Genomic DNA, 24,808 nt, shown 5'->3' on the forward strand with positions numbered 1-24,808 from the left:
GGAGTCGAAACTCAAAATGTTTTTGAGATTAACGAAAACCGTAACAAATAAAGACGGGAACTGACTCGAAATGACATCGATAATTTGTTACCGGGATTTTTAACCACAAAGCAATCCGGAAGTTTGGTGCGATATTCGAAAAACCGGGTCGTTTAACGGTAGTCTTAAAAGCTATACCTGAATGTTCATGATTCGTGGCCAATATGGATGGGACTACTCAATTCAAATACTCTTGTTGATTGTCGTGTATGCGGAAAAATGTTATCTTTTCGCGGGACGGTAACGATTCATCACTCTCGGACCACGTGTACCTGCACCGGATACAGGATATAGTAAGACGACATGACGTAATAATGTGCAATAAATATCGGAAGTGAGATAGTGTACATCAAAACATTTGGAGTACTACAAACTCTGCACGGGCGATTAGTACGGCGATTATTGATACAATTACGCACATCGAAACACACGTAATAGATAATGATTTTTCCGTTTTACTAGATAGTTTGATGTCGATAATTAGTCATGTGACGTTTGATTATTGATTTTTCACACATAAAACGGTCCGCGAAACGTATATAACGATCAGTAAGTGTGCACCGGTTCACGTGTACTCTCGGTGATACGCGTATCAATACACCGATACACGTTTGGACGATTTTTTTTTCCTCTCTGTAATTCTTAAGTTCGTGTTCGTACGTATAACATAATATCTGCACTAAACGCCGGTCACCGATAACTTACATGGGTTTGTTGTTGTTTTGAAAGTCAATTATTTCGTGGATAGTTTTTCAAAATGCATCCCGACGACGCGTCAAAAGAAAAAAGAACAAATAAAACGATATTCTCGTACATTCAGAAATGGCACTTCCGTTCGGCACACTATAGTTACCGTTATGTATCCAATTCTTATTGTTTTTGGGAACAAGTAAGTCAGCCATTTTTATTTTATTTTTTTCTCGAAAAACAGCGTTATCTCGTGTCTTATTAAAACCGATGGTGCCGGCTTACTGAAGAAGAAATTGTTTCCCGGGAGATGATTCCATGTCCGCCCGATAAATAAACGAACGACTACAGTAACACGGACCGGATCTATGATGTTTTGTACGATCTATTGTTGTAAGTCCATTACACGAGTTCAGTTGGCTCACATTTTTAACGGTCAGTTTGTACCATACCATGACGAGTGGTTTAAATTCATTTTGTTTTGGAACATTTCCATCGACATTATTCCCCGAGATCTATTTCTTTTTTTTTTTTTTTTTATTATTAAAGCCGTAATTTTGAGAAGCTACACGAAGTCTCGATGACTAATTTCTCGGTAAATTGCTTGTTATTTTTCATTCTTCTACGCTTGTATGGTAATTTTATCTTATCGTATATTGACGACAATTTTAATGTTGTTAGTTAATTATTCACAAGTTGACTACGAAATTGAACTCGATAAATTCTTCTCGAACGAGCCCGGGTATTATTTTAAACCGTAAACACCGACAGCGCGAGACAGATTTCAACAATAGACCGTAAAAAGTGAACCATAAAAAAGTTGTACGAAACGAACACTCTGCGAGAACGTCCCGTACAGTTATTGAAAATCGATCGTCCCTTCGCGCTCGACAAAACACGCCGATATTTGCACCGAATCAATACATGTTTGGAGGACACGCGTTTCAGATATTATTTATTTACTAGTTCTTTTCATTTTTTTTTTTTTTTTAAACGTTTTTTTCATTACTTTTCACCGTCAACGGTGGCGCCCAAAGTCAGGCAACCAAACTTGCGGACACGCAACCGTGTTTTTATCGCCGTCCTCGGCGCACCATCGTCGACCGCGACGCGCACAGGTCACGCACACGCCTCTCGGCCCCGTCGTTATAGTCACGTGAAACTCAAACAGAAAACTCACAAAAACGCAACGAATCGAGTCCCGAGGACTTCACACTCGGAGAAACGTTACCCTTCGTATCCGTCGCTCGTTCTTTCGAAGAGTTCGCGCGCGATTTCGCCGCCGTCCGACGTCCCTCTCGTCGCGAAACAACTGCGGTAACAACTGCGATAAACAAAACGTTTACCGCCTTGTGCACTGACCGTACGGTGCACTCCGACCGCTGCTGCTGCTACAGTTACTATGCGTGCCGTGAACGTTTTTCGGCTGGCTAGACTCAAAACGACCACGTTCACAAGTCCAACGGTAAACGTGACGCGCGTATGTATGATATTATTGAGACGCGATCGGCGGGCTTGATTTAACGCTTCCCGCGTGACCTGGATCTCGGCGCGGTTCGAAAACCGCAGTAGTAGTGTAAGGGGCCTATTACAATATATATATATATATATTATCGAGAGGCCCCTTCGTCCGAAACGATTCCGTTTTTTCATTCTGTTTCGGTGATTCATAATACGTATAGCAGTATCGTAGGATAGTATATTCGTATATTGCAGACTAACCCTTCCCAACCCCGTTGATCTAGCCCTGAGTGTAGTGTACGTATAACGAAACGCGCGGACGAAAACTATAATCACTATCATCGTTTTTACGCGTTCGCGTTGTATTATCTTCGTATTATTTCTCAACGAGCACGTTATGCGATTCACTCGTCACAAGAATTGACTTTTCGATCATATCGATGTCCACTGATTTCTCGTCGTCGGTTTCGAGGCTGCGACACGTACCGAGATACCGTATCGGTTGATCGTAACCGTTGTGGTACGCCTTTTAATTTATTCATCGGCTCCCGGATTTCTTCAGTCGTATCGTTGCGGTGGGGGTGGGGAGGCTAGCTTTTGACCCGCAAAAATAATTATAGCCGTAATAGTAATAACGCGCACGTCATACGTCGCAACGATGACGACGGCGACGGCATTACAAATACAAAGAATCTGGCGGTGTAAGAGTGGAGTTGTTTTTTTTTTTTATTCGCGTTCGTACGCGTGCGCGCGGCGAAAATAAATCAAACGCGCCTTGGCACGTCGGCCAAATTTATTTCGGTTCCGTACCGACACTAATGTAGGCTATACGTGTACGTATTTCGTGTGTTTTTCCCGTTTCATAATGTATTATTATTTTCCTCTTCGTCTCGGGCGAAAAAAACAAACCTCGTCCGCCGTCGCGCCGGCCAAGATGACCGGAGCTCGGATTCACGGTCAATACTTGACGTATATGCCGAGGCGGTGGCGTCGTATGAAAACACACACACACGCACACACACACACACACTCAGAGAAAAAAGGAAAATAAAAAACCTTTTACTATATTTCTGCTATTCTTAGGTGCTAAGGGAGAACAAAATACACAACATTATTATAATAACAAAGAGGCGGCCGAGACGGCGACAGTGTTTTCGCGGATTGCTAATGTAGCAATCATTGGTCTCGGGATTTCATATACCCGTACATTTCTGACCTGCATTCAATAAAACGTAGAATCCGTGTAACAGTGTATAATTTTATAGAGTATAAAAAATCGCCCTATTAGCAGAGAAAAAAAAATGTATAACATATCTTTATTATTTCAATGGTACACGTTCATAGCTTTGACTTGATGAAGGCCAAGGGATATATAATCGTCAGTGATTTACTGGGAAATGTGTATTAACTACTATTTTTAGTTTCTATAGTAGTCTCTCCTGTTTGATTTTATTCTATGCCGCATAAGCACTTGATCGTTCTTAAAAATCTCACGTGCTTTTTCTCCAATGCGTTTATGATTCACGAATTGTTTGTATTTTCGTTCGGTCTTAATCGATAAGAATAAAACTATGAAGCCGAAGACCATTTTTTCCTATTTCAATAAGTAGTTGAACAAGAAAAAATTCGTTTTTAATTAATTTTTCGTCTTTTTCCCCCGCTCATGTGAATAAACGTAATTTATGTAAATTTATGTAATTTATGTGTACATACTGTCATTACGATTGATTAATTAGGGTACGTGGGGCGGACATTAAATCGTAATCAAACGTAAATCGTATAACTTCGAATGGCATACTTTGACTCTTTCGATTGTTGGTCGTTACGAACAAATCGAAGACGGTACATTTGCATCGCTCTTTTTAAACCTGTAACCGTTGGAAATCGTTGAATTTTTTCGTCTGCTGCGCACAATGAAATACGATCGATTGATCGAACGCGATTTAATTCATCGAAAGTTCTAGCACGTGCACAGAAAATAATTACCGAAGTTTAAATATAAACCACTAATATTTTAACAATTTACGAACTCTCTCGTGTAAAATTAGCGTCCGTTTCGGAATCTCGCATTGAAACGCGTTAAACATCCGCGTGCGCCGACCCGCTGATTGCTCGACGTTCGATTTATCCGCAAAGGAAGGGAGGGAATGTTGTTGGTAAAAGTCCAAAAAAAAAAATAAACCGCGTCTCCAATGTGTTCCAATTGATTTAAACGCGCCGCTCAACTGCTAATCGAAGCATTCCGGTACTATCGCGACCGACGGTCTCGTCGAGCACGTGGGAACGCGTGCGTAACAAGAATGTCGGTAAAATATCGAAAACATTACCGGCGAAGAAACCTGAAAACGCGTACCATTCAGGACGTGCATGTTTCGCGATCAAGTCGCGTCGGTAAAAGACGGAACGGAGAAAAAGGGGGGAAAAAAAAGTAAAATAATTAAAACAATACCGGAAAGAAGCGCGCGACACGCGACGCAACCGTTTCGCGAAGAAACAGATCGCGCGGTGACGGTGATGGTCGCGCGTCGTTTTGCCGTCCGGGCCGCGCGGTTTGCACACGACCATCGTTACGACATCGAATTCGACGACAATAACACGTTTTTTCGAGACACGTTACGATAACGAAACGGCGAACAACGCGTAAGAATAAATAAAAATATAAAACCGCGAACCGTTAACGGCGGCGCGTTTTTCGCGAAGAATTCTTACATTTCCTCCCACCCCTACCGGTCGTTACCGCGACCGAATCCGTCCCGTGGGAGTGTGCCCACTCGCGTCGCGATCGCGGCCGAATAGAAAATTCGCGATCGTCTATGTTTAGTGTTCTGCAACGCCGCCGTGCAATAGGTACACCCGGACGAAACCGCTGCCAACGCGCGCGCGCCCGATATTCTCAGTAAACCGCCGGTGCCGTAGACGTGCGGCATACACGCCAACCGAAAACGCTCGCGTTTCCGACCAGTGTCGCGGGAGACCGTGCGGAGAAATCGATGCGCTCGCGTTCATTTTCGGCGACGTTTGCAGCGGCGAAAAAGCGCAACGTTGAAAAAACCGCAGAGCTCGCCCCCGAGTTGCCGCCATGAAGGTACAGACCGATTCGTTCAGTTCGGAGAAGGTGCGTTTTTTCCGTTCCATTCACCGGTCGCGTCGCATTACACCGTTCGAAGGTTACGCGCGCGACGAGGAAATCGCGTCACCCCGCCGGGCGACCGCGTTTAGCCGCGGCAGCGATTCGCGTTTCAGCGTTTCGACCGTTTCTGTGATTGTACACGCGCGGTTGTCCACTGGCGATTTCGACGGGGGCGATTTTAGCGATTTTACGTCCATTTTCTGTGCCGCGCGTGTTTGATTTTTTTTTCATTTTTTTTTTTTTTATTCGATCGTCGACCGAGATGACGTGCCGAAAAATGTTGCCGGCTGAAAGCGCTGCTTTTATTGATATCAAAGTAAATTTGGTTGAAAAACCGTTTATGGGTTCACGAAACAAATAAGCATAGGCTATCCGAAGGGGGGGGGGTTTCATACGCTTTTAAATGAATTAAAAAATCGTACAGTCAAGTTTTTTCAGTACCGTCGAAAGCGTGAAAACCGACTTTTCGTACAATTTTGGAAGCTATAAGAAACGAGATCGAAAAAGAAGACGTCTATAGTCATTTTTCACGCGCGTACGGATCGACAGGGATTCGACTGCAGGTGGTACACTTATCGGCAGCGCGTGTTTGTTGTCGGCGCGGATGAGATGAGGCTGGAGTGTATTCAACAACGGTTATTGTTCCGTTCCAAGGCGGCCCAGAGGCGTAATACTCCGACGAGCGTCTGTAATCGGTTTTGTTTTTGTTTTTTTTTTTTTTTTTATTTTTTTTCTCTCTTCCCACTCGTCGCCGGACCGAAATCGCGTTGATCGTTATTTTCCTCGTCGTTTAAGGCGTGTTAAACGTCCCGAGTGGTTTCCACCACGACCATCGTCAACGCAATCGTCGTCATCACCGCCTTCGTTACCGTGCGTTGAACGTAGATTCGCATACATTATTTCGCATACGCATTATGTACACATCTAATTATTACACGGGCCGTGGGAACCAAGGCCGTAGGTAAAAACTACTTATGGGTCGGGGTCCGATGCGTTCGGGCGATAATTTAAATTTAACACCCTCCCTTGCCTACGGCCACTGATATGAATGTTAGTGTTCTAAGGTTTGAACGATTGAAATACGATGTCTAGTAACGAGTCTACTTACTCGAGATCGACGGACCACGTCAGTTTCTCGCGGTGTCGGAATTCGAAAAAAAAAACACCGGATCATCACTACGGAAGTTTATGGCGTACGGTCTGTTGTGAAAATTTTGTAAAACATTATGAACAATTGTCATCGTCAGTGATAAATACAGACGCAGTTTTCGCTTGTCGCTCCCAGAACAGATTGTCGGAATGCGCGAGAAACGAGCGTGACCTTGGGCAAGACCGAAGTTGTTGAAAAAGTTATGAATCGCATACATTTTTATTGCATAATCTACACATATGAAAAACGGCCATTTATACTACTCTTATTTAGTCTTACTTTTTAATCGTACTAAACACTGACAAACATCGTGAAAGAGAAAATCTAAAAAACCAAAAACCGTATAGGCAGTTACTGTTTATTAGTTGGACATTTTAAAATAGTACGGATTGTCAAAAAATAGAATGGGGGGGGGGACGTGCGTACTCGTATAATTCGATTATTCTGTTAGAGTTCAAAAAGTTTTTTTTGTTGTAAATTTCTTACAAAACTGTCTAATAAATTATTTTATAAATTGGACGGTGCAGTGATTATAGCAAAAAAAACACAAAACTCAAATAATGCCCTACTTCATATGATGATATTTTTGTTGTAGGTGGGTGGGCTGACGGATGATTACTCGTAGCGAATTATAAACAAAGTTAATAAGTTAGTAATTACTATCTTGTAGATTAAATGAGGTGTCTAGTTTACTTCGTAATTACTTTTCGTGTTAAGCTTCTAATCCAATCGTGTGGTGGTAAAGTCTTATAATTTTGCTAGTACGAGTTTTTTGGTTTCGGCGCCACTGACTAGTCGTAGTATACAGATGTCAATTCAATATGCAGATATCGAAAATCGTTGCAGTAATCGATGATCGATCATGTCGACCTCGACCGTGCCCTTGCAAAATTCGAAAACAAACCGACGTTACCGACGCTTGACGGCAAACATAATCAACGATCGATTCGTATTCGTAAACGTTCAAAATGTCCGTTTAGAAAATTTTATATTAACTTAGAAAACCGTATCCACAATCTACGCACTGCACGATCAGAGCGTTTACATGGAACACGGGTTCCATTCACTTGTTACCCGCCTCTGACCATTGTTAATCGTTTTCAGAAAGCTACAAGCGCACAGCAGCAAAGACAAACCATCACCTCGTCGGGAATGTTCAACCAAGAGAAACACATTGCGCAATCGTCGCAGTCGAACTTCACGTTCACTAAAAAAGGCATCAGCACGAGTTCACAGGCCGTATCGTCAGCTACTTCGCAGGTAATTATACTGCTTTATTCCCCCGTCAACGGGTCTCGACCGGGCGGCAACAGGACGAATCACGGCCGGCAAAAAGTCCCGTTCCAATATTTGTCTTGTACATCCGTTTCTTTGCATATCATCATTACACGCTACAAGATACTTTTGCACTCGTCACGTTCCGGTCACGAGAATCGTACACCGATATTGTTGTCGTCAAATCCCTATAAACCCGACGCATAACAAATCCGATTAACCGTTTTGATCGAGAATCCGCACCAACACGCCTGATCTGAATCGTGATTAGAATTTATTTCGTCAGGAGCCCTTACACCTTCCTAAATTGTCATTGTCGATTGTTATGCTCACCAAATACGTGTTCGGTAAACATTGATTAATCCTTTTATAATTCGACCAATTTATGTTGGTTTTTTCTGTATTGCAGTCGTCGCACAACGGATCGTCGTCCGGCAATGGTGGATCGTCTCCTCCGTCAGTGCACCTGATGGTGAGAACCGTTGACGATCTTCTGAACACCAGTTTCGACGATCTGGACCGGATGCGAGAGTTCGCCAACCCGACGGACGTGGAGAACGCTATAGCAAAGTACTCGAAGTACCTGGAAACCGCGGTCCATGGCTTGACGAGCGGCAAGTACGCTGAGGTCAGAGGTCTGACGATGCTCGACAAAATGTTTGAGATGATATGCAAAGCGTGGGCCGTGCCCACCTACGAGCTGGGCTACGCGTTGTGCAACACGTTCAGGGACTGCGGTGGCATGGACTTGCTGATGAACAATTGCGTATCCAAAGACAACAAGCTGCAGTTTTCCAGTGCCAGGTTGCTGGAGCAATGCCTGACGGCGGAGAACCGCACTTACGTGGTTGAAAACGGACTGGAAAAGGTGGTGAACTTGGTGTGCGAGTACAAGAGCCAAGTGAGCTCGGCCGATCAGTCGAAAGTTAGCACCGGTGAGAAATCATCATTATGCGTTGATTTATTTTTGTCGTTCATAAGACGTGCGCTTTGTATACGTAAAACTTCTTTAATTTTCCATCTTCCATACCCCTACGTGAACAACTAGCGTTTTGTGAACGTTTCTAGGTCGTAGCGTTTCATATGGGTAAAACGGTGGGAGATGTACACCAATTGAGCTGAAATTTCATCAGTGGCGGTTTTGATAAAACATCAAAGGAGGAGAGGCTATTTTCAATTTTTTGCTCCCCCCACTATAGTTACAAATATCAAATGAAGAATACAATTAAAATAGTTCTATAAGTAATGAAATAATTTTAATTTTTAATTTTATAATTTAAATAGTTTAATTTTATTGGAATTTAAAATGAATTGTGAAAATTCAATAAATTTGACTATAATCTGGAAAAACCCAATCAAACGCGATTAGTTTAACCTAATTCGTGATTCAAACAAGTTGTATTTTTTGATAACGTGTATTCGTCTATTGTTCTCAATTCAATGTTTCAAACTGATGCAAAAAAAAAAAAAAAAATAATAAATAAATAAATAAAAATATTGAAAAAACAAAAATAAAAGTTTGAACATATATCGTGAAAATAATACGATCTAACATGTCGGTTGATATTAAAAAAAATCCAAGGGGGGAGGCAGCGCTCCCTTTGCCTCTCCTTAAAAACCACCACTGAATCTCATTACATGCGTACGTTGCTGGTACTGGAAAGTAACTGCTGCTGTTCACGTCTAATCGAATTGTCGGTCGTGCGGTATCTGTACGGTACTATATCGGCGATCCGCGCGATGTGTATTTTTTTTTTACTGAAGTCGAGTAGCGAGTCGCGCGATCCTCGGACGATCCTGCAGAACACGACCAGGTCGAGGGATAGTAACGCGCCCCGCAGCGATACGTTCTCCCGGCAAGGATACTAGGGCTTCAAAAATAACCGTCAATATTCCGAAAAACCCTTGTGCCACAACACACACTCCTAGGCGCGCACGGAACGTCCGACCTATGTATTCCCGGGGGTAAACGTGAATACAATAAACGGCGTTCGATCCCTTTTTACAGGCATCTTGGAACACCTGTTCAAGCACAGCGAGGTGACGTGCAGCGACGTGATCAGGTTGGGTGGGCTGGAGGTGCTACTGTACGAGTGCCGACGGCGGGACATCGCAACGTTGCGGCATTGCGCGGGCGCGCTGGCCAACCTGTCGTTGTACGGCGGTGCGGAGAACCAAGAGCTGATGATCAAGCGCAACGTGCCCACGTGGCTGTTCACGTTGGCGTTCAACACGGACGACAACATCAAATACTACGCGTTCCTGGCCATCGCGGTGCTGGTGGCCAACAAGGAGATCGAGGCGGCCGTGCTCAAGTCGGAGACGCTGGACCTCATCGACCCGTTCGTCACCACGCACACGCCGTCCGAGTTCGCCAAGTCGAACCTGGCGCATGCACATGGCCAGAGCCACCACTGGCTGGAACGGCTGGTGCCGGTGCTCAACTCCATATGCGAGGAGGCGTGCAACCTGGCCGCATTCCACTTCTGCATGGAGGCCGGCATTAAGAAGCAGCAGGGCAAGACCAGCATATTTCGCGTCATCAACGCCATCGAGCCTCTGAAGAAGGTGGCCAGCTGCCCGAATGCGATCGCGTCTCGGTTCGCCGCACAGGCGCTGCGGCTCATCGGCGAGGAGGTGCCGCACAAGCTCAGCCAGAAGGTGCCGCTGTGGTCGCCCGAAGACGTGCGCGAATGGGTTCGGCAGATCGGGTTCGGTGAGGTGTCAAGGAACTTCGTGGACAGCCGCGTGGACGGTGACCTGCTGCTGCAGCTCACCGAGGACAACCTCCGCCAGGACATTGGCATCAGCAACGGCATAATGCGCTGCAGGTTAGCACTACCACCACCAAATTTGGTCTCCGTCGGTTTATTGTTTCCTTTGCCGATTTCACTTCTTTGTTCTTCTAGGTCCTTATCCGCTCTATCAATTTTTTTTCCCGTCCTGTAACCCGACCGGTTATTTTTTGATGCATGCCCTGGTGTCCCGGTTACAAACGTAGGTTTATCTTAACTTCATGTTCTCCCTCGTTGTTATTTTTGGGTCTGTGGATTCTTCCCAATATCTTCCGTTCAAAAGTCGCTAATCGGAGTTTATCCAATTTTTGTTTTGGCCCATGCACTACACTCATGGAGAGCTATTATTCTCACAAGAACTTTGTAAAGAGTTATTTTTGACTTCCGTGATAATAATTATTTATAATACATGGGCACATACGATGTACTAACGGTGCTGCTGAGGGTGGTAACATGGTGGGGTGAAGGGCTCGGGGCTTCCGGCGGTAGTTGGGTCCAATATGACGAACAACTGTGGTGGGGCTGCGGCTTCTCGGATGATCCCGTCGGTGATAGTGAGAAATTCCGAGGTGGATCGAACAACGTATAACGATGCGTTCCTATAGTTTATTCATGTTAAGCGGGCGAAAATTTAAATTATTCATCCAACAATGTTTGCATCAGTCAGTTGTTGTATGTCCTTGATGCTTCCATTTCAGGATGTCCAACAATGGAATTTGTAATGACGTTGAATATTTTTATTCATTTATTTATTTTTTGTTAATGAATCATCAATAAACTTAAATACTACATAGTTTGTAAAAAAACAATTAATGATTATCTGTCTGTTTTGAGTTACGCTTGAGTAAGAGATAACCCCAAAGCAGTAATACCAATAGTACAAAGTCAACGAATGATTGGTGAATGTTTTCCTAGTCGTCGGTCGCATTGATTCTCGTATGAGTTGTTATGGTGTTTTACAGGCAATCAGGGTAAACAATTGTTTTCAAAAAATGATAATGTAACGTTTTTCGAAAATATAATTCAATCGGGTTCCACTTCGGGACCAGTTAAACAATGTTCCGAGATAGATTTTCACGTAGAAACCATTGTGCACAAAATTAAATGGTATGCAAATTATTTTGTTTTTATGGATATATAATTGTACACGTTTGTATGCGTAGGTGTATGCGACGGTAAAAGCTACATTTACATTTATTCCACAAGTTTGAAATGTTATCTTGCGAAATTCTGATTTCTGATAATTTCTGTATCGTAATGTTGTTTCAATACGCTGTACCCCGTACTCGTATTCGAAGAACACAAAATCAATAACTATCGATAATCCGAATGGTTCATAATGTTATACGGTTTCCGTGTGATACTTGAAGGAAATTACATTTATAAAAGCGGAATAGTTAAAAAATTAAAAATATTTTTATTTTTTTTTATTTTTTTATTGAAATAAGTACGAATATTTGATCTGTACAAGTATCACTTTTCTTTGAAAAACTCAAACCGGGGAATCGAATTACCATAAGCTACTGTACGCATTCTAAACGGAAAATGTTGCCCCCAGCTCTCGCCCACGACGTCATACTTCGAACCACGTTATCTAACGGTTTACCTCTCGTTTCTAGGTTTATGAGAGAAATATACTGCTTAAAACGATTGGCCGACTACAGCAGCCGAGACTCGACCAATCTGAACTCGTTCCTACAGTCCATCGGACCGGAGTTTTCCGTTTATACGTATTCGATGTTGAACGCTGGCGTCGACAGAGATTCGATCAGGTTAGATATTTTCTATTTGTTATACTTCACTGGCGTTGTTTAGCGTAATTTGTCGATATCTCCAAAGCAATCTATTGTTTCGATTAATACGTTAAATAAAAAAAAAAAAAAAATGTTCTCCATCACTTAATAATAATATTTATGTACGAGGCTGATGAAATTTAACGTTATAATGTTAAACCGTTCGCCCGATTAAACAATACGTGTGTATGGTTATGGTTTAGGTCATTGTCGGACGAACAACTGTCGAGGGAGTGCGGAATCACGAACAGCATTCACCGGTACAGGATACTAGACGCGATCAGAGGTAATTATAATACGTTCTTGCGGGACGCGACCGGCCGATGGTCGTACTGCCGTTCCGCGGTCCCACGGACGAGTCTAACCGTTTTGTCGGGATTTTGCAGACATGGAGACGTTCATGGAAATGTCGTCGTACGAGGAGAGCACGAAGAAAAACTTGGACGTGTTCATCAGTTACAGACGTTCGACTGGATCTCAATTGGCCAGGTAACGGCGATTTGCAGCTACGCGTAGAGCCGCCCAGCGTTGTGCAATAGCTGAAAACGATCTAGATATAATACATTTATCCGTCTGCGCGTAGACGTAAATTCGATTTCTGTGGTATCCGTCTATCATGTCTAGATGATCTTAGGTTAGCATATCTAATCTACGTCCCGGATGATTTTCCGTTATCCAAGCACAGCGCTGTAGTGGCCGTACGTCGTACAGTAGGTTAGCCGTGCCTAGGTTGTACTGACACGACGGGTTTGCACTGTTTGCAGTTTGCTCAAAGTTCACCTGCAGCTCCGGGGGTATTCGGTGTTCATCGACGTGGAACGCCTGGAGGCCGGCAAGTTTGACAACAACCTATTGCAGAGCATCAAACTGGCCAAGACGTTCCTGCTGGTGCTGACGCCGAAAGCGTTGGACCGGTGCGTGGGCGACAACGAGTGCAAGGACTGGGTGCACAAGGTACGTCGTGTGTACTTATTTCGTCGTTCAACTCGTCGATAAAAATACACGTGACTCCAACCGTAATAAAATTATAATCAGAAGCTGAAAGTGTAACGATTGACCAATAAAAAAAACGTTTTTATATCGTAACGTTTTTTTCCTTCAATATTTCGATAAAAATTATATTCGTTGAAATCGATTAAATTGTAACAATTCTTACGGTCAATTCTAGGCGCATAAGAATCGGATTTATCAGAAAAAAATGGTTTCCTTACATTTTTTTAGTATTTTCATATGTTCGGATTATTCGTAATAATCATTTATTTATATTACGTATTACTTATTTTACGTTGATTACTTAATCATGCATTTTGCTTACCAGTATATTGCGAATTATTTAATATACTCCCGAGATCTTCACCAAATTTGGGACAGCTAATAAGCATCGTACAGAAAGCTTTTGATGACAAAGCGAAATACCAGCTCTACATTCATTCCAATAGTAGTATTAACCGTAAAATATCTCTAACCGTGTGACCCGGCGTGTGATTTCGCAGGAGATCGTGGCCGCGATACAAGACCAGTGCAATATCATCCCGATAATGGACAACTTCGAGTGGCCCGAGGCGGAGACGTTGCCGGAGGACATGCGCAACATATGGAAGTTCAACGGGGTGCGGTGGATCCATGATTACCAGGACGCGTGCGTGGACAAGGTGGAGAGGTTCATGCAGGGCGAGACGAACGGGATCCGGGACGGGGCCAGCTCGGGCTTGTCACTGAACCGGTCGGGCGGCGGAGGCCCTTCGACCATCAAGAGCGACCCTTCGGCTCCGAACACGCCGTTGATGATGGGAAGATCACCGCCCACGTACCAGCGGACCCAGTCCAACGACAGTGAACGGGACCTGAACGGTAGTAAAGATTGACTAGCGGCGAACACTTCCAGGTACGATGACGGCGATGCGGTTCAAGTTTTTTTTGCCACCCGAACCCGTCGCTCCTCGTGTCCGTCCGCTTGTTGTCGTATGCACCGATCCTGCAGCAGCGTGCGGCGATATCACGGCTAGGTGCGTAAAAGACGAAAAACCGTTGAAAAAAAAAAAAAGAAAAACAACGACCGCCCTCGGACGCGACAGTACACGTGTAAACTTACTTGTGCTTACTGTCACGCGTTTCGCCGCACGTCACCTGGCGCTTGTGTTCGTCTCCTCCAATCCGCCGCCACTGCCGTACACATAACGCCCGACCGAGTTCTTCACACGCTTCCACCTAACCCGTGAACGCCGGCATAGTGTAGTAACAACGCGTCGTTTGCAGATACCGGAAGTGTTCGCGACAACCGGCGGCGCGGAAGCCGCCCATGAGCCCGACGTCCGGTCACGGCGGCAAGAGCAAGAAGCGCGCCCGGAGCGTGGAAGGTCTGCTGGAGACGACCGCCGTGGCCGCGTCGTCGCCGCCATCGCAGGCGCAGGCCCAGATGAAGAAGGCCAGGAGCTTAGAGGAGTATCTGGATAGATGCGACGGGGACGCGGAGGAGGACGGCAACAGTGCGTCCGCGTCCGCCACCGATAGCCTCAAGAAACGGACTAACTTCGTGGACAAGTGCATCGTCAAGATGAAATCGCTGATGGCCGGTCACCGGCCGAAGGACGGCGGCGGCGGGGACTCGTCGAAGTGATGACTTGGCCGAAGTAACTTCGGGGGTCGACGTAACATAACCCTAAGAACAATGTAATTTTAATTATACATATATATATATATATGTTTAGTGTATATACGTGGTGTACATAGTTTTTACGTAGATGTAATGTGATTATCGTTTTTACATTTTTTTAATGCTTGTGTTCACCTACTGTTCGTACCTTATAATATATGTATATTTTTTTAAACCTCTAAGTACGTATTGTGTAATATTCGATTAGTCGTGAACGTTATGTTTTTTACACACGGTTCGATTGCGTTACACGACTGCGTTCGTCACATCTGTCGTAATCCGTATCGTTAAGCATGTCTTACCACGATCGTATTATTATAATGATATACATTATGTGCCATCCATTTTTGTCAATTTAACTCTTACGGATATACTGTCGACGTTGTGTGTATACTGTGTATACCGATCGATGAGAAGTGCATCTCGGCACGTTTTCGGCGCGCGCAATAAAGCGATTTGGTCACGGGTGTAGCAGGTTAGGTTAGGTTTTAGCAGGTGCCTTTCGTTTCGGACGCAGATCTCAAGCGGGTGTTGTTATTGATACGTTAGCCGATACAACGAGTTCGTGTGCAAGATCAAGGATCGGACATTCAGTAGGTGTACTGTTTAAGTAATCTCAACACCGCAAACCGCGTCGGTGAGACAAAACGAAAAATGTGTACGCTTGCTTCGAGAACGGTTCAGTTTTTCAACAACTGCGGAGTGTACTGCGAAACGAGTCTCGTAACAGTCGAAACTATGATCAATAGCAATAGTTGACCATCAATGAGGTTCACGGTCCACATATTTCCCGTGCTCGTGGCGGGAAACGTGAACAAATCGGACAAAATGTTTCGTTTCGACGCGTACGACAAATTATCTATTATTTTATCTAGATAGAAATATTAAAATATATATATATATATATATATATATATATATAAATGTAAACAGGTACAAAATTGTAATTTTAGTGCGTGTACCTATTAGACATCAACAATTTAATTATCACCCCTATCAATATTCTAAAATAATAAAACCGTGTAACCTCTACAGATTATTAGATTATTATCTATGGTAACCACAGAAATTTGTATTTTACTACGGCAGGATGTGCATAATATCACAGAACATGACGTTATCCTATGGTACAATTATATTGTTAATATATCGTTTATTAATTTGGACCAAGTAATTGATGAATTCGATTCGGAATCCATGGAAAGAGGACGCATCGTCTCATTTTGAAATAATTAAAAAAAAAATGTATTATTAATATTATAATAATCAAGATTTTACTGCTAAAATAATTCAAAATGTATTTATTATTTAAAGAAATACTTATAAGGGAAAATATATAGTTTATTGGATAGGATAATACTTAGGGAGTTGGAAAATTGAAATCGGCGTAGGAAATAATAGGTTGAGAATCAGTGTTGCTCAAAGATAAATAAAAATGTATTTAGATAATGATAAAAGAGAACTTAAATCTATATTGTCTCGGTAAAGATAAAAGATTTATGTATACACTATCTATCCAGATAAAAAAAAAACAACATTTTTTTTATTTTATTTTATTAACTAGTTACACATTTTTTTTTTTTATAAATTTATACTTAAAAAATTAAATTAAATCAAAATTAACTTAACTTCTATCTAATAAGTCTAATTTTTATTAGTTTTTAACTTCCAAAATTCAATTTTTCGACTTTTTTTGAACAAATATACTCGTATTTATTTATCTAGTTGAATTACGTTAGATAGAAAAAATTCATGTAAGATAATTTATCAGATAACTAATTTTGTTCTAGATAAGATTAAAGATAACTAATTATTTATTTAAACGATATATTAAGATAATTTAACTAGATAATGCTAAACACTGGTTGGATCGTATCATTTATAATGTACTGTAAAAGAACCCCGGACCGACATTTAAAAATAAGACTGAAAGACGTAAAAGGTTCAAAATAAAATATAAAGCAATATATAATTTTAAAATTGTCCACAATGTATATTGTGTACATTTGGAAATAATACAGATGTCAGATAAGACAACTGATAACCATTAGTTTTAATTATTATTTTTGAATCTAAATTCTGTAATAAGTAATTACTATGTCACCAATAAAACTATACAGAAACGCGACAAGCTATATTGGTGTTCCAAAATATTGATAATTTGTAAAATATAGTGGTGCACAGAACATCCAAACGGGTAAGCCCGTTTTATCACCGATCGGATCTTATCATGAAAAGCGTCAACGCTTAAATGAGGTTCAGAAATAAATATATACTATACAATTTTTAACTTTCTTTTTTTTTATTCTAAACAAATAATAACACTTTAAAATCGAAAAACATATCAATCGTCTCAAACAATTACAAAATATTTTATTGGTTATAGGCTTAACCTTTTTTTTTTTTTTCATTGTCATTTTAATGTAAAATGTATCTGCTTTTTATCTGGATGAATTATTTTAATTTCATAAAAATGTCGTTTATTTATAAAAATTTGCTGTCTATACAACAAACGGTACAATAAGTAAATGATTTAGATGAATTATGATTATCGTTTGTATTTTAAAAGAAAATCTAAGTTGAGCTTATTTTTTTCATTATCTAAATGGATTTTTGGTGTACCATCTTTATCTGAATAAAAACGTATTTATATGGATTCAACATTGACAATACTTCGAGCCCGGTCGACTCGATGATGCGATAGTCAATTCTATTGGATCGTGTGTTTAGCGATCGTGAATAAGAAGACGCAACGTCAGTTGTGTGAATTTTCGCATTATCAGTCGAAGGGATTTCACAGGTTCTCCTAATGCTTGGTGACCTCGTATACGACGTTGGGGTACAATGAATTATGTTTATCATTATAATATGATAAATGTGTCAGGGTGTCAGTGTGATTTTTTCAACGTTTATCACTAGTAATATTCCGGTCCCCTGGTGAGTTGTTGCGGACAATTATTTATGTCAAATATTTAATGCCAATACTGCTAGGTATTTCAGGGGATTAATGTCGTCAGAATATCAGCGATATCCGGCGGAAGACGAAAACGCATTTTATTCTAAGGAAATTCGTAAATCGCGGTTTCCATATCAAATTGACTATTGCTAACTGTACTGGTCATCGTCTAAAACAGATTGCAAAAGTAATATGTTTGAAAATCAGGCAAACCTGAAAATAGTAAAAATATCGCACATTCTTTTGAAACCGTTTCGAATTTAATCGATCGATTTATATTTCGAATATATATATCACGGATTGACTGATGAAATGTGAATATACCTTCGCCGTGTGTACGTTTCGTAATACGCCCAGGGCAAACCAATACCAAGTCAGTTATGCGGTAGACCGTTTGCTATGCGTAACAATTTTATTAGATATGTTATTACACGTACATCGGTGTTTTCTTCGGATCGCCATATTTCATGTATGTGTACATTTAGCCGCTTAGAACTTTTTCATCAAGTATCGCACGGAAATCCATCTCGGATCTGTGAACTCACCACCCAAGAGGAAATTGTTTATGTTGAAGAAGTGTTGTGTACAGGAGTCGTCAACAATTACAGGACGGCACGTAAAACGTGGCGATACGGGAAAACGCAGGAAATTCGTATCCAGGTTACAGGTATATAACCTGTAATATGTATATCGTTCGACGGTATACGTCACGCGTTGCGGTAAACGACATTCAAATGTTTTGTCCCCAAAAGTTTTTGTGTTTTATCAAAAATATTTGATATTGACTTGCTCTGCACTCGGGACACAATAAAAACGTTATATTTCCATTATTTCCGGAAAACCGAACAATACGTCGAAGTAGGATATGACATGTGCGTTTGCTCACACATACACACACACACACACACACACACACACACACACACACACGTATACAATATAGTGATATCCCTTTTCACCGTAATACATTTCCCTTTTAACGGAATAGATAAGGTACAATGACTTATACCTATTTTTCCAAAATAAACACCAGTTTAATCTATCACGTAACCTATCTATCTTGGTGATTTATTTACGTTCGTTTAACTTAGGAACGCAATACAAATTTGTTTCCCTCTCGAACCTCGCCTCGAGGCTCGGAAGTCGGCAACGATGCGCAGTAAGCAATTGCGCTTTTCCAATTTATTCGCTACACAATGGGCAAACGCACCCCCGATCCTGCCCTGTACCACATGTGTTGCTCGGTCAGATTATCGGATGACAACGGACAGCGACCGCGCAGCTGTTATTATCATTATTATTTTCATCATTTGCGGTAAATTATCCGATTGAAGGTTGACGTTGGTACAGTATTTGTCACGTTTCTCAGAGCCCCTCCCCCTCCACCGAGCCGAGTCCCAAAATGGAAAACGGTACTTTAATATATTATTATTATTATTGAAATTGTCAACACTTTCTCAATGATATTACTGAAGGTATATTACAGTATGCTAATTTTGTATCAGATATCGCATATTTTAACAGACTAGTAAATTCTACGAAGCGGTGAATACAATACTCTTTATAAAATCTTATTATATTTTACTGTATATGTGTTCCGAAAATATTGTAAGTCAGCGTTACATATTTTTATTAGTATCTATTTTTTTTCTTTCCATCAAACTATTCGTAGTCAATATTATTTTTTGTTAATCAGTAAGTATGCTTAAATTTAATTGTAAATTCGGGAGTAGCCAAATTGGTTCCCGTTAGAAAACGATGTTTTATTAAGGTACGCCGAATTGGCTCCTGTATGTGTTCAGATGAAATAGTTACAATTTTCATTTTCAAATACTATTTTGCGATATAAAATTATATGTACGAGTATGATACATATGTATGTATCAATGTATGACTTCAAATTGTTGTGAATCGTTCCATTCAGAGATAAATAAAGCGTTTACCAGCGCTCATTTTAATATATTTTACTATACGGAGACTTAGAACAGTATTCAAACATTAAATAATATTAAATTCCGTAGTAGTGATACGAGAAAACTTATCGAAAAATAAGAAACGAATAACCAATACTTAGAAAGCTGTATTACTGAGTACATTAATTGGAAACTTACACGCTTAGAATGTCTGGGGAAAGTTTGCTTCAAATATCAAGGTTTGTTTTGTAACCTAACCTATCAGTTTAGCGATCTTAAAATTTAAATAATTTTATCTTATATACTAAGGGATAACTGGTGAACTTTTACTTCAGTGATCGCTGAGCACGTTTTTTACCAAGCCTAATTTAAAGTTAACAGTCTTAAGGCTGTGAAATTGGGAAGGATAATATGCGTAATTAATAATCGAAAACCAACTAACTAAATTAAAATTTGAATAAATTCAGCTGAACTTAACAGATTAATTTTTTCAAATGGGAATCAATTCGGTACTAGCTGTAAGTTCAACTTTTTTTGTTGGTATAAATAATAAACTTATTATTTCAGAACTAAACGTTTAATACCATATATTTAAATTGAATTTTTGTTATATTGTGGGTTCCAATTTAAATTAGAGTCAAAATACTTTATAATAAATTGGAGGTGTCATGAATTTTATGTATTATAATATTATTTATTATTAATTATTTTACAATATTATAAGCTACTTTTTATATATTTTCTAAATCATCAAAATAGTAATAACAATAAATATTAATGGTAACTACCCAAACATAAGTAATTGAAACATGATTCATGGGTGACAAAAAAAATTTCCTTGCATATAATCAAATTGATATAATCAACATCAACAAACTATGAAAAACCTATAGGGAAAAACAATTTCAGTGTTATAACATTTTTTAAACCTTAAAAACTTTAATTGTACCATCCGAACTCTTAATGGTATAAGGTTTGTAATACAAATCGTATGGTTTTTATCCGTTTCCCACTGTAGGTATTTGGTTAATCAATATAATATGTGTTTTAACGTCAAATGGCTAAAAGGAATGATAAACTAATAACGAAATCAAGCATAATAAATTAATACTTCATAAAATTATAAAATAATTAAAAATATCTTAATTTTTGCCGAACATTGTCGACACCCAGTAATAAAATATATCATCTTCTGGGAGACAAAAAATATTTAATAGGTGACAATTTGTCGTATTGTCATCAAGAGATTGGCGTTTTACTTAAAGTTAACGTATACGTGTCGTTCTATTACGACCGAAGTCGACCGACTTATCCGTGGTGGGTGGCATGGTGGAACTACAAAGAAATTCAGTAAATCTGGGAAAAACGTGTGCGATACGCATCGGCACATTGCAGATTAGAAAATGTAAATAGAGTGCACACTGGTGTGGATCGATTGGATCGTGAGCAAAACCGTGAATATGGTTAACGGTCTGTTTCGAAAGATTTTCGGAGAAACCGCTTGTGTTTACCTGCTACTCGGTGTAGGAAAATTCACGGTCTGATTTAGGCATTTCGCGGCAAAATAAAAAATGTGGAATTTCACGGTGATTTTTTTTATAAATCTTATACTTATTTTATACGACGGAAATTGTGTTCTAAAAAGAAAAAAAACCGAGGCTTCTTAAAAAAAAAAAAAAGAAAAAAAAGAAAGCCAAATGCAAGTTGCCCGTTCTGCCCGGTGGTAAACATGAACCCCGGCAACTTTGGTCGTCGTTAACTTTCCGAAACGAAAAACGTGCTCGGCAGCACGGGATCGGGGGTCGGTAGGGTGCAACAGAACAATGTTAACAAGTCATTGTTATGCGCACAAGACGAGCCATAATAGAATCCAAAGTTTTCGCGCAAGTTGCAGGTACATAATATGCGCGACATTAGACAGACCCGTTTTATATGGATACGCACCTTCGTTCCTCGTACACCGTACGGACAGCACATTCATCACCCTCGTGCAACACGTATATTATTACGTTTTTGTAATAATTTTTTATTCTGTATTTTTCCACTTCCCATTATACTGTGGTGTACGTCCGCGATTCATGTGCGTTCTGATATATGCGTGTGTACACGGATCAATTCAGACGTTCATATTTCATTCTGAAAACGGTGCATTTCTTTTGATTTTTTTTCTTTCTTTGTCGTTTTTATTCCTTTTTTTTTTTTATTCAATTATTTTCTTTCCGTGCACACGTTCCCCGGACGCAGTTCGAGTTTATTAATTAAAAAAAGTTTAATGTAAAGTTTAATTTCGACGGATAGGTGGGTACCCATACTTTTATCGTAGAAACAATAAAAATGATCCATCGTTACTGCGTTTAGTACGATTTTCAATAAGCTAATTGAAAGTTAAACAAACTCTTCCTGAAAAAAAAAAAAACAATAATGCTAGTGTTTAACGTCATATATCGCTGACTGGTCATTCTTTGTATTAGAACGGGTAAAAAAAAAAAAAAATATGTTATTAATTTCTTTTTTGTTGTACACGACTTTGATGGTTATTATTATCAATTCTATTACTATTATAATGGATAAGGGTTATTAAAGTATCGGCTGATATGAATAATAGTTTCCCCACGTCGGAAAAACTAGTTAATTAGTTATTATTATTATTGATAAACATTTTTATTTTTCATAAAATATGAAATAATTTACTAAGAAAGGTATTGTTTAAATTTTAGTGATTTAAATACAACTACAATGCAAAAAATACAAAAAAATACACATGCATTGTAAAGTGTTTTTGTTATTACCTACTCCATCGACCCCGGTTAAACTCCAAACAATACACCTTTTTATTTTAAACTAATTGGATTTATGATTATTATTATAATTGTTTTTTAACGAAAACATTCGAGAGCGAAAAAAAGGACAGTTTAGCAATAGTCGTACTGAGTGATTCTTTTTTGTTTTGTTCTTAATGGGTTAAATTCAGCAGTTGATATAAATTAAAGTTATATTAATATTTGGTCCGGTATTTTATTGTATTCTCGCGTAATCGAATGTTTGCCATGAAACAGTACTGCAAAAAATGACTCGACACTAGAAGAACTTCCATTGAAAGTAAATCAATTAGTTTTCAAAAAGAACTCATAAAAAAAATATATATATATATATATACATATGAAGTGTTACATCCAAATACGGTCCAAAAATTAAAATAAAACTTCAGTCAATCATAATAATAACAATTCATTTTTCATATTGTTCTAAACACATAAATAAAAAAAAAAAACCGACTTATTAATGGCGGAGGGGTGCGACCGGTTTCGTGATTTGGTCATTATAGTTTTTACCGTTTTATTAGCGAGATGTTCACATACATTTTCAAAACATGTTACATCGAACCGTTAATCGTTTGGTTCGACTAGATCACCCGAGAGGAAATACAACGAATATATGGTGTAAGGCATAGATCCAGCGGGCATTTTATTGTTTTATATATATCATCATAGATTCTGATCCGCTGTGACAACATAAACTTTCGTAGGTTCGAGAAACGGAAATACTAGTTTTAAAGTTCTAGTTTAAAATAACGAGCCAGTTGCTTCGAACGATAACATTGATCGTGGAACGGTATTATTATTACAAGTTCGATGCGTGCGTGCGCGAGTGTGCGTCCAAGTACAGACTAAATATTAATATCTACAGACGTTGTTAAAAAGTTCACGGCGACGCGTTACATTTTTCGCCCTCTTCGATCCGCACAAATATATAATTTGCGCGGCGCGCGTCCGTCACAAAATAAATAATTCCGCTGACGAGACGTTGCTTTCGATTATTTATCTGTATCCCCGATATAGGTGCAAATATAGGGGGATAGTGAAGCTTAGTCCCCTCCGACCAAGATATAGCCCACCTATAAATATTCCATGTTTTACATGGCATACTACATACAGCGTACTCAACTCACAATTGTGTTACATACAAAAAAAGATATATTGCAGGAAATCTAACTGGACTCAGAATCTAAATTATTATAACATGGTATATTAGAGTAGGGGTAACCTACAGGATATTTTAAATACTTTGATAGGATGGCTATAGCCCCCCCCCAGATTTGTTATCCTTATTGCGCCTATGATCCTCGTAACCAAGTTCGACGGACCCTTAAGCGTTCAGCGGTCCTACAAACACGAACCGGTGATTCACGTCCAGGTGCGAACGAGCGACGCGAAATCTATCGAACTTTACACCGTGGGACGGTAATTACGTAACACGACCGTGCACGGTGTATAAATTATGTTTTCAAACGAGTTCGGAATTCATTTGCATTCGGCTTAACAAGTTTCAACAACGCTATACCGTGTCGTAATTGATTTTAAAAAGGCAAAGTCAACACAATCGATTGGATTATGCGGAACGCTGGGATCCCGAGTTTGCGACCCTAAAACCGGGATTTTAGCCGTTTCGTATTTAAAACTAATAGGTTTTGCCCGAGCCCGATATTACAATTAATTGCTCGGATAATATAATCGCTGTGTGTATTATGATTCGGGTAGGGGGAAGGTTGTATTGTTGTACTCGCAACTTTGTAAGCATATCCCTACGATACGAATATGCTAATAATCGCAATGAACTTTGCGACGAATTTGTGCAAATACTGACTCTTCTAGACGCTATAAGTAACATTGATTTACATCTCATAAGTCATTTAACAAATTTCGTCCTGTCTATCTCTTTATACAAATATATTTGAACGTATTATGTTCAGATTTCTTCGACTAATGTGCAAAACCATTGGACGCCGATATAATACGTTTTCTATATATATATAAAAAAAAAAGGAAGTTGGTCTGTTCCTTCGCGCCGAAATACAAGGTACTAAAAACACATAATATTATAAAATAAAAGCCACTGCTTGTGATTGTTTAACTAACCTTATTCGTTTTTCGCAACCGTTTTCATCAATATTCAACC

General features: G+C 39.8%; 1 protein-coding gene across 4 annotated transcripts in view; it reads left to right on the plus strand.

Moving 5' to 3' along the window:
- Positions 1 to 15,165, plus strand: part of LOC112692834 (sterile alpha and TIR motif-containing protein 1) — a 51,946-nt gene extending 36,781 nt beyond the window's left edge. The window contains exons 4-12 of one of the 4 annotated variants that reach the window (XR_003149437.1): positions 7,572 to 7,727; positions 8,152 to 8,677; positions 9,751 to 10,573; positions 12,157 to 12,309; positions 12,534 to 12,616; positions 12,717 to 12,819; positions 13,095 to 13,284; positions 13,824 to 14,336; positions 14,587 to 15,165. Coding sequence is in view for 3 of the 4 variants with exons in the window: in XM_025567636.1 (XP_025423421.1) it covers positions 7,572 to 7,727; positions 8,152 to 8,677; positions 9,751 to 10,573; positions 12,157 to 12,309; positions 12,534 to 12,616; positions 12,717 to 12,819; positions 13,095 to 13,284; positions 13,824 to 14,195 (2,406 nt within the window). In the remaining variant the exon portion in view is untranslated. Of the gene's footprint in view, positions 1 to 7,571; positions 7,728 to 8,151; positions 8,678 to 9,750; positions 10,574 to 12,156; positions 12,310 to 12,533; positions 12,617 to 12,716; positions 12,820 to 13,094; positions 13,285 to 13,823 lie in introns of all 4 variants that reach the window. The other 3 variants (XM_025567636.1, XM_025567635.1, XM_025567637.1) reach the window with 3 other exon arrangements.
- Positions 15,166 to 24,808: the final 9,643 nt, after the last annotated feature.

The sequence above is a fragment of the Sipha flava genome, unplaced genomic scaffold, assembly GCF_003268045.1.
Source record: "Sipha flava isolate LNK unplaced genomic scaffold, YSA_version1 77_pilon_pilon, whole genome shotgun sequence".
NCBI classification, from domain to species: domain Eukaryota; kingdom Metazoa; phylum Arthropoda; class Insecta; order Hemiptera; family Aphididae; genus Sipha; species Sipha flava.